The sequence below is a fragment of the Myotis davidii genome, unplaced genomic scaffold (assembly GCF_000327345.1).
Source record: "Myotis davidii unplaced genomic scaffold, ASM32734v1 scaffold827, whole genome shotgun sequence".
Classification (NCBI taxonomy): domain Eukaryota; kingdom Metazoa; phylum Chordata; class Mammalia; order Chiroptera; family Vespertilionidae; genus Myotis; species Myotis davidii.
This window is the reverse complement of record NW_006297815.1, coordinates 1,732,318-1,742,941: the sequence shown is the minus strand read 5'-3', so window position 1 is coordinate 1,742,941 and position 10,624 is coordinate 1,732,318. Positions and strand designations below refer to the sequence as shown.

At 51.7% G+C, this 10,624-nt stretch overlaps 1 protein-coding gene across 4 annotated transcripts; it reads left to right on the top strand.

Annotated features, from left to right (window-relative positions):
- The first annotated feature begins 1,855 nt into the window (after window positions 1–1,855).
- Window positions 1,856–10,618, top strand: PCIF1 (PDX1 C-terminal inhibiting factor 1). 4 transcript variants are annotated; one of them, XM_015570378.1, is made up of 16 exons: window positions 1,856–2,096; window positions 3,069–3,211; window positions 3,302–3,426; window positions 4,552–4,689; window positions 4,854–4,984; window positions 5,109–5,263; window positions 5,895–6,069; window positions 6,163–6,246; window positions 6,568–6,667; window positions 7,697–7,859; window positions 8,526–8,698; window positions 8,844–8,930; window positions 9,010–9,194; window positions 9,859–9,952; window positions 10,046–10,221; window positions 10,307–10,618. In XM_015570378.1, the coding sequence occupies exons 1-16, from the start codon at window positions 2,068–2,070 to the stop codon at window positions 10,536–10,538; spliced, it is 2,190 nt and encodes a 729-aa protein (XP_015425864.1). In that variant the 5' UTR covers window positions 1,856–2,067; the 3' UTR covers window positions 10,539–10,618. The 4 variants fall into 4 exon arrangements, with proteins under 4 accessions (XP_015425864.1, XP_015425865.1, XP_006773602.1 ...); XM_015570379.1 differs by having other exon boundaries at window positions 1,856–2,100; XM_006773539.2 differs by having other exon boundaries at window positions 1,856–3,211; window positions 5,922–6,069.
- The last annotated feature ends 6 nt before the right edge of the window (window positions 10,619–10,624 follow it).

Below are 10,624 nucleotides of genomic sequence, written 5' to 3'. Positions count from 1 at the left end.
CAAACAGCCCGCCCCCGCTGGGGTGGGGGGAGCGGGGAAGGCGCGCGCGCGCTGGGGGTCGCCCCTCCTTCGCGCGCCCCCCGCACCTGCGCACTTTGCAAGTCCTTTGACCCCGCCCTATTGGGCTGGAGGATTCTGATTGGTGTATTACTGAGTCCCGCCCCCGCTGGGGTGGGGGGAGCGGGGAGTGTGTGCGCGCGCTGGGGGTCGCCCCTCCTTCGCGCGCCCCCCGCACCTGCGCACTTTGCAAGTCCTTTGACCCCGCCCTATTGGGCTGGAGGATTCTGATTGGTGTATTACTGAGTTGGTCCCGCCCCACCTTTCTCCAATCCTGGAATGGACTCTATGTTCCGATGGGTTTCTTTGGTTGTGCAGATACAGTTTATCCTGAAACCGCCTGGCCGTCAGACTGCGGCATGCTGGCGGCCAGCGAGCTACAGAATCAATAAAAACGCCATCTTAATAGTAATATTTGTCTTACTGAGAGTGTAAATATGCTAGACTCTAGGCATAGAGACCATAGAGGTTGAGTGCGGCTTATAAATCGGAAAGTAGCAGAAGGTTCTGGAACGTGGGTCTGCCCAACGCCAGATGGTACTTTAAAAAAAAATTTTTTTTTTTTATTGCTGTCAGAGAGGAAGGAAGAGGGATAGAGAGATAGAAACATCAGTGATGAGAGAGAATCATTGATTGGCTGCCTCCTGCACGATGGAGCTAGAAACCCAGGCATGTGCCCTGACCAGGCATCCAACTGACCTCCTGGCTCATAGGTGGATGCTCAACTACTAAGCCATGCTGGTCGGGCCCCACTGGTACTTTGATAAGTGACCTGCTGCATCCAAATCAGCTGGAAAATTTAAAAAAAATTTTTTTTAATTGTAAATATTGCTAAAGATTTGAAATGGTATAAAGCAAAAAGGTTGGTCATCCCATTTCTCAGTACTGCTCTTCACATTCATTTAAAACACACACCCACAAATTCTTGTGTACCTCCCCTCCCCATTTCTGATTCCTGAGATGTGGAGTGAGGGACAGGGATCTGATTTTTTTTTTTTTTTTTTACAAGCCACCTGGTGGTTCTTATGCGTAGCCAGTTTTGGGAACACCGCCAAATGCAGTGTCCCCGTTTGGCTTCATTAAGCTGTGCTGGTGTGCCGCCTCTGCACAGTTAATGTAACTGGTGCATCAGTATCACACAGTGTTTCTTGAGGAAAATAGCTTTCAATAAAGATGAACACACTGTTACATAATTCATTTGCATGTGTGTGTTCGTTAAAGACTTAGTTCAAAGAAGTGTGGGTGGCTTTGAACTTGCCCCCAATCTGTGATATGTGTGGTTGTTCACTTTTCTCTTGTCTTAGGGATACTTTAGCTGGCAGGACAATTTGAAGGGTCCACTGTGCAAAATGAAAATGGGCCCCTTGTTAAAAATTTATTAAAAATTTTAAGACAGTGACAGTGGAACATTAAATTAGGCCCAGGGCCTTCATCAACACGGAGCTCTATGCGACTATAGATTGCATGTCTAAGAGGGTGAACCTGTTAGGCTGGGAAGCTTGAGAAGTACCGTTTTTATTCCCTGAGTCCCCAGCTCTCCCACAGTGTGTCCTACCCTGTCCTGGAGGCTTCCAATTTGCCTGTCTTGTTGTTGTCCCTGCTCTGCAGTGTTTCACAGGTCTGTGACTCTTTTCTTCTATTTGCTCTACAGTTGCTGATGCAAGGAATTCCCTGGGCCCTTGTTCACTCCACTGCTGACCAGCCTACCCACGTGCTGAACCTTTCTGCAGGCCTCTTCCCTGCCTCTGAGGGACCCTGTGACTTGGGGTCCATCCGGCCAGAGAAGAAAATTCTTCCTGCAGTTTTATTTGCCAAACTGTACCAATGAAACAACCATTTACTTTTCCCTTTCCAAATTAACAAAAGATGTCTGCGACTGAGTGTACAATAAAATCAATGTCCCAATGATTCCTATGATGTTGTCAACAGCCAATCAGAGCTTCTGATCAGCATGAGATAATCAGTGTGACCACAGTGAATTGATAAAATTTCAGCAAGCAAAGATAACTGATGTTTAAATGTGCCTTTGTGGTCTTTTGGTGGGTATGTTTGATTTCTTTGGGGGTATTGTGACATATTGAAAACACTATTAGGATCACCAGTCTGGTCACAGTTGGCCATCTAGGAGTCTAATGGCCAGGTTGGGAACTACTTGTTCATCAAGACATGTGTTGGGTGTATTTTGGGTGGGGTTAGTAGGTAATACACATCTGGAGGAGCTGACCTCCTTCCTGGTATTGAAATAAAATTTCACCTGGAGATTATGAAGGACTGAATTCAATATTCCTTCTTGGTTCCACTGGGTCTTTAGCAACAGATTTCTTCCTGCTTCCCGCCCTGTAGTGTAAAATGAGGCATCTATTTAGATGTCATGTCCCTTCCTGGCTGTGCTTTGTGCCCGTTAGATTTTACTGGATAGGAGCGGAAAGAGGAATTACAGTTCCTTCTTGTGGGAACAGCTTCTCAAAGATAGACCCTGTTCTGTCTGGTCACTTGCTGCTTTGGAAATATTTTCAGAATAAATAGACCTGCTGGGGACAGGTACCCTGCTGAGCACTCTGGAGAGAGCTAAACTGGACCCAATTCCCAGTTCTGGGAGTTGTGACAGTTTAATGGGGAGAAAAACCCAGCTCATAGACCACAGACTCTGAGTGCTACAATGTAGATGTTTATAGCCCTGAGGAGGGGCTCTGACTGCCTTGCTTGGGGAGGGAATAGTCAAGGAAGGCTTCCTGGAGGATAGAACCTAGTGGCAAGCCAGGCAGACAATTGGATAAAGCATATGTCAGGTGAAAGGAGCAATAGGAGTACCCCATTTTATAGTTGAGGAAACTTCAGCCTAGATTCCAGGGCTCCTAGGGCACCATGCTGGCCCTCCAGGACGGGACGGGATTGATCTCCACATCTGCAGGTGGTCACTGGGGCCCTCTAGGTTGTAATTGCTGGGTGGTGGGTGGAAGTGACCTCCATGCCCTGATGGCCCTGACACCCTTTGGTCCTCTGTGTGGCAGGTCCGGTGTGGGTGCTGAGATGGCCAATGAGAACCACGGCAGCCCCCGGGAGGAAGCATCCTTGCTGAGTCACTCCCCAGGCACCTCCAATCAGAGCCAGCCCTCTTCTCCAAAGCCCGTCCGCCTGGTGCAGGACCTCCCAGGTACTGGCAAGGGGCAGTGGCAGGGTGGCGGGGTCAGAGGGTGCCCCAGGAGGAGCCCTGACCCAGGCTGGGTTCCATACTTGTTTGCAGAGGAGCTGGTACATGCGGGCTGGGAGAAGTGCTGGAGCAGGAGGGAGAACCGGCCCTACTACTTTAACAGATTCACCAACCAGTCTCTATGGGAGATGCCTGTGCTGGGCCAGCATGACGTTATTGTAAGTTCCAGCCTCGGGTAGGGGTCTCACAGCAGCCTCTGGCATCTGGATCTTCCCCAGATGTACCCTGAACACTATTATGTGCCTAGTTCTGGGGGTACTATGACAACAAAACAGTCCCATCTCATGGAACCTAGACTCATATAGGGAAACTGGCATATAAACAGCTGACTAGAATAGTGTGTGATACTGAACTTGTACTACATGTTGGGCACTGTGCTTGGGATGCAGTGTGAACAAGATAGACATGGTCCTGCCTTTGAACTCAGGGATCTACTGGAGGGGACTAGTAGGATTACGACGTGGCACTTTTGTGAAGGAGGATGTTAGAGTACACCAGGGATCCTGACTGGGACTGGGGGTGGGTGGCGTTTTCTGAACGCTTCTCTGAATTAGTGGTTAAGATGAGAAGACTGGCTAAGGGAAAGTGGTAAGGGGAGGGCATGTGCATTCTAGGAACTTCGATGTCATTGTGGTAAGGAAGGCACGGGCAGTCTGGTGGGAGCACGGGCTTCTGAATCTGTCAGTTTGGGCAGCCTCTTTTCTTGGAAAAAGTCAAGCCAGTTGGCATTCCCATTTTGCAGATGAAGACATTGAGGCTCAGAGAGGCAAGATGACTGGCTCAGGACCTCACCGCCAGTAAGAGGCAGAGCAGGATTTGTACCTGATGTGATTTCAGGGCCCCACTGCCCACCATCACTTTCATATTCTGTCACCAAAGGAGTTCCACCAGAGGGCCTTGCTTTTTAAAAATCAAGCATTCCTTGAATTTTCTCTTCATTTCTGACTTTCATTTTGGTTCTTAAGGAAAAAACTAACACATTGAGTGCTGACCTCATGCCAGATGTCACATTAAGCTGGTCATATTCATTGACTTGTTTAATCATCATCTCAGTGGTGAGGTATCGTGGCCGTTTTGAAGGTGAGGGAATTAGGAAGGGAAGTAACTCCCAAGGTCACACAGTTGCAAGTGGTAGGCAGGAGTAGTACCCAGTGTTCTGCATCCCAGCCCCCTGTTCTTCTCTGAGGAGTAGGAGCAGGGGTTGGGGGGCCATCAGGATTCCGCAGTACTGGGACTCCTAAGCTGCTGGCTCTGGTTGCAACTCTGCTGGTCTCCTCCTCCAGTCGGACCCTTTGGGGCTGAATGCGACCCCACTGCCCCAAGACTCAAGCTTGGTGGAAACCCCTCCAGCTGAGAACAAGTCCCGAAAACGGCAGCTCTCAGAAGAGCAGCCAAGCGGCAATGGTGTGAAGAAGCCCAAGGTGAGTGTCTCAGCTTCCTGGTAGGCAGCTAGCAGGTTCCCTGCAAGGGCTGGGCCTGTCAGGTTAGTCAGGAGGGGAGCCCTGTGCACAGCTCCCCAGTGTACACAGCGCTGGAGCCATCGGCCAATGCTTCTAACTTGATGCCTTTGACTCTTTTGCTCCAGATCGAAATCCCTGTGACACCCACAGGTCCATCGGTGCCCAGTTCCCCCAGCATCCCAGGAACCCCAACACTGAAGATTTGGGGAACATCCCCTGAAGATAAACAGCAGGCAGCTCTCCTCCGACCCACTGAGTGAGTTCTTGTTGATTGGCTTGGGGGCACCCATTGTTGGTGCCTGGGACTGAGGTTGTGGTGATGGGCAGGGTGCCCCTCCTCCCTTTTCTCTGCTTTCCTCATTGCTCCTCCATCCCCCAAGGGTGTACTGGGATCTCGATATCCAGACCAACGCTGTCATCAAGCACCGGGGCCCTTCAGAGGTGCTGCCCCCGCATCCCGAGGTGGAGCTGCTCCGCTCCCAGCTCATCCTGAAGCTCCGGCAGCACTACCGGGAGCTGTGCCAGCAGCGAGAAGGTAGCTGTCTCCTGGGCCACGGCCTCCTTTGTTTTCATCCACCCTGAGCAGGAGCAGGGGTTGGCCAGTTGGGCTTGGGGATGGCACTCGAGCCCAGTGGCTGAGAGCATGTGCTGTCGGGGGACAGACCTGTTGGAGTCTGTTCCACTAAGTGCTGGTTCTGTGACCTGGGGCTCATCACTTAGCCTCTCTGCACTTGGGTTCCATCATCTGTAAGACAGGGACAATAACAGTGCCTACATAAAGGGTGGCTGAGGTCAGTAACAAAGCAAGAAACAATTATTAACACTTGCAGAATGCTTACTATTTGCCAGGCACTGTTCAGAGCCTTTTTATGAACTGTAAAAGTGCATAAAAAAGAGTAACTGTACCTCACAGGATTACTAAAAGGAGTAAGTGGAATGGAAAGTGCGCAATAAATGGTAGTTTTAATTAGTAAATAAATCTGCCTAAGTTTGCTGAAATATAGAAATCCCCCCCCCTTTCTTACCTTATGTAACACTTACTAACATACTTTAAAAAACTAGTGATTGTCAAATGTTGCTTAGAATGGAAGCCCCTGACAATAATAACAGTCACGTCTTATTTCCTGTTGCACCTCCAATGCCCACACAATGCCTCCTGAATTCAGACCATCATCAGTCTTCCTGTTCTGCAGGCATTGAACCCCCTCGGGAATCTTTCAACCGCTGGATGCTGGAACGCAAGGTCGTGGACAAAGGCTCTGACCCCATGTTGCCAAGCAACTGTGAGCCAGTTGTGTCGCCTTCCATGTTTCGTGAAATCATGAATGACATTCCCATCAGGTATAGCCCCACAGCTGAGGATGACCCAGGGCTATTTAGTTTGTGCCCAGTTCTGTATAGAAGGGCTCTAACTCTGTCCACTCTCTAATCTAGGTTATCCCGAATCAAGTTCCGGGAGGAAGCCAAGCGCCTGCTTTTTAAATACGCAGAGGCGGCCAGGCGGCTCATCGAGTCCAGGTTTGGCTCTCCCCTGCCCCCAGCAGGATGGGTCTGTGATGGGGGGCTGGTTTCACAGGCCATTGGCTCACACTCAACAAGTGAGATAGCCTCAAGGCATAACTGGTTTGGGGTGGCTCATTCCTCCAGCAGGGTCTGGGACATGACCTGCAGTGACCTTTGGCTTTTGGTGGCAGAAGTGGGGTTAGCTCCCAAAGGCAAAAGAAAGGCTGTGATGTAAGTCCAGGAGTTGACGGCTGAATGCCGGTGGAAGTGGGATGAGAGGAGTAAGGAGGTTGGAGCAGACACTTAACCGCTGGCCCCCCATGTACCCCCTGGCAGGAGTGCATCCCCTGACAGCAGGAAGGTGGTCAAGTGGAATGTGGAGGACACCTTCAGCTGGCTGCGGAAGGACCACTCAGCCTCCAAGGAGGACTACATGGTGAGTGGCCCTGGGTAAGGTCAGTGGAAAGGCTCTGTGGCCGCTTCCTCCCAGAAGCCCACTCTGCCTGCCCAGGCTGGGTAGGGCCTCACAGCAACCTGCTCAGCAGACCTTTGACACTCATTAGTCCCCAAACTCATGTGAATGGAAATGTTTGTCTAGGCTCCTGGCTTTCTCCCAAAGAACATTTCCATTAAGATTCTTAATGGAATTCTGCGCTTGGCTACCATCAGTGGCTGCCTTTTCAACTTAATGAACAATCATCTTTTGGAAACAGACTGACAAACTGTCTTTTCTTGGATGTGTGTGTTCATATATTTAAGAGCTACCACAAGATTCAATTCAACTCCCTACCTTAATGTGTCCAAAACATTTTTTTTTTTCTGGCCCAAACCCATCTCTTCTTTAATTCTCCATCAGCACTAGCAATGGGCTCTCTTTTCAGGACTATTTTTCACAAGAGACAAGGTTTCGCACTTCACGATAGTAACTGTGTACTTGACACGTAGAGATTGACAAAGGTAGGTGTGTGCTCAGTAGCCAGAGTGACTCATTTTCACTCATCTGACTTTCACATGTGACGCAGCAAAATTACAAATGCCCACAGTTATTCTTGGAAGTTTAAAAGCTCAAATTTCAAATCTACAATGATCAAGGAAGGATCCCATTTTATGTTCTTTCTCCCCAATAGACTACAAATGCTTTGTAAACAGGGACTATGCCCAGTTGTCTGTTTCCCTACCAAGTAGCATGGGATCTGGCACAGTGTAATCCCAAAATTAAATTATGGCATTTATTGGACACTTGCTATATGCCCGGGGCTTGTTAAGCCCTTAACATGAATGACCATATTTAATATTCCAACTGCCTTGCTAGGTAAGTATTTCATGTACCCTTAACAGTGAGAGACATGATTCTGAGACCTAATGACACAGCTCGTAAGTAGCAGAGCCTGTTTCTAAATGAGGACGGCTGCAATCCAGCAGCCCTCCCCTGCCTGCCAGCTCACTAGAGCCCTGTCTCCTCCAGGATCGCCTGGAACATCTGCGCAAACAGTGTGGCCCCCATGTCTCGGCCGCGGCCAAGGACTCCGTGGAAGGCATCTGCAGTAAGATCTACCACATCTCCCTGGATTATGTCAAACGGATCCGAGAGAAGCACCTTGCCATCCTCAAGGAAAACAACATCCCAGGTAGGAAGCCAGGTGGAAAGGACCGTATCCATCAGCTCTCTCCTAGGCCCTGGTTGAAGGGACAAGTGAGACAGCCTCAAGGCATAACTGGTTTGGGGTGGCTCATTCCTCCAGCAGGGTCTGGGAAATGACCTGCAGTGACCTTTGGCCAGGGTTCTCAGCACTCTTCTAGGAAACGAGGAAGTAATGAGAAGTGGGAGAGAAAGACAGGCAGGGCTAACTCGTTAGTTGGACCTTCGTTCAACTCTGTAAGCCTGTTTTCTCAAATTGAGGTATGATACTTGGCCAATAGGATCATGTGAGGATTCAGTGGTAACTTAAACTGTTTGGCCCCCAAAGACCCCTAAGTGAGGTACTGTAACTACTGTGATGAGGGTGATGCAGTTCTACTTCTGCATGGCATCTGAGCCTGCTTGCCTGCCAGGCCCCAAGGCACACTGGGGGCCTGAGTCGTCAGTACAGTACAGAGCACATTGACACAGGCCATCAGTGCTTGCCCCTACTAATCACCTGGCCGTGTCCTTTGTTACTGAACCGTTAGAGCTGCACTTACTCCTCCGTGGGGTGGGATGTACCTCCCTTCGTCACTGGGATGGGGTGGGCAGCCCCTGGCACACTGGACACAGGTTGTCCAGGGTGGCCCCTCATTGCTCTCTCCGTCCACAGAGGAAGTGGAGGCCCCAGAGGTGGAGCCCCGCCTGGTATACTGCTACCCAGTACGGCTAGCTGTGTCTGCGCCCCCCATGCCTAGTGTGGAGATGCATATAGAGAATAATGTGGTCTGCATCCGGTATAAGGGAGAGATGGTCAAGGTCAGCCGCAACTACTTCAGTAAGCTGGTAAGAGCTGGGGGAAGGGGAGGTGGGTCTCCACAGGTGGGAGAAGTGAGGGCTGGATCTCTCTTGACCCAGAGTCCTCAGCAAGAGGCCAGTGACAAGGGAGGCACCTGCGCTCAATTGAAGCCCCCTGCTTTCTGTCCCACAGTGGCTCCTTTACCGCTATAGCTGCATTGATGACTCTGCCTTTGAGAAGTTCCTGCCCCGAGTCTGGTGTCTTCTCCGACGGTACCAGGTATAGGTCTGGGATAGCAGGGGAGGGCTCCTCTGGACGGGAGACTGAGCGCCAGGTGCTGACTGTGGCCACTCTGCAGATGATGTTTGGCGTGGGCCTCTACGAGGGGACAGGCCTGCAGGGATCGCTGCCAGTGCACGTCTTCGAGGCCCTCCACCGACTCTTCAGTGTCAGCTTTGAGTGTTTTGCCTCACCCCTCAACTGCTACTTCCGCCAGTACTGCTCTGCCTTCCCCGACACAGATGGCTATTTTGGCTCCCGCGGGTGAGAGCCAGGGACTGCTGGGCCCCTCCTGCCCAGGCCTGGGAAACTCTCAGTGCAGATCCCACCTTGGTTAGCTGCTTTCTAATGTTTTGGAGTCAGGCAGTCTCGGGGTAGTCCCTGCCTTCACCACACCAGATAGGTGACCTTGGACATATCCCTGAACCTCTGGGAGCCCATTAACCCCCAACCCAGCCCGTGGGTTTCTTAGCCAGTTAGCCCATATCTGGAATACTGGGACGGAAGAGAAAGGGTGATACAGAGCTCAGGAGCCTTACAGAATAATGGGGAGGTGGGGGTGGGGCAGTGAACACAGATAGGAGATGATGTCTCCAGCAGGAAGACAGGGCCATGCCAGCAATAGGGAAAGCTCAGCAGCTAGGGAATTCCTGGGTGTGGTGTGTGCTCTGGTGGCAGTGGGGTCAGAGCTGGATTTGAGCTCCAGCTCCTCCACTAATCAGCTTGGTGGACTTCGGTCACCAAGCCTGAGCCTCTGTCCTCATATGTTCAATGGATATGGCCACATCCTGCCCCAGGACGAATTAAGGACGAATGTTGGCCTCTGGCCTCATCAGGGCCATGTCTTCAATGTGGCTGCCTAAGTGTGGGGGCAGCACCTGTTTCTGGCTGAGGGACTGGGACTTAGAATGCTCACCTCTGTCCCCAGGCCCTGCCTGGACTTCTCCCCGCTGAGTGGTTCCTTTGAGGCCAACCCTCCATTCTGCGAGGAGCTCATGGATGCCATGGTCTCTCACTTCGAGGTGGGTATGCTGTTTGGGGGTGGGGGATGGCAAGCAAGACTGCCAGCACCTGGAGGGCAGCCTCTGACATCCACCCCGTGCCACCTCCCACAGAAACTTCTTGAGAGCTCACCGGAGCCCCTGTCCTTCATCGTGTTCATCCCTGAGTGGCGGGAACCCCCAACACCGGCGCTCACCCGCATGGAGCAGAGCCGCTTCAAACGCCACCAGCTGGTCCTGCCCGCCTTTGAGCATGAGTACCGCAGTGGGTCCCAACACGTCTGCAAGAAGTGGGTTTCCAGGGAGGGCAGGGGGAGAAGGCTGGGTTGACTGGGCCAGCAGAGCCCTACCATGAGCTGCTGCCTCTGCCCACAGGGAAGAAATGCACTACAAGGTGGTCCACAACACAGCCGTGCTCTTCCTGCAGAACGACCCTGGCTTTGCCAAGTGGGGGCCGACTGCCGAGAAGCTGCAGGAGCTGAGCACCGCCTACCGGCAGTCAGGCCGCAGCCATGGCTCCAGCTCTTCCTCCTCATCCTCCTCGGAGGCTAAGGACCGGGACTCAGGCCGAGAGCAGGGCCCTAGCCGCGAGTCCCACCCCACCTAACACATCTTGCGGGGAGGAGGAGCCCCAGGGTGCTAGTATGGACTGGGACTCGGCTCTTGGGCTGCCAATGACATAGGAAGATTATG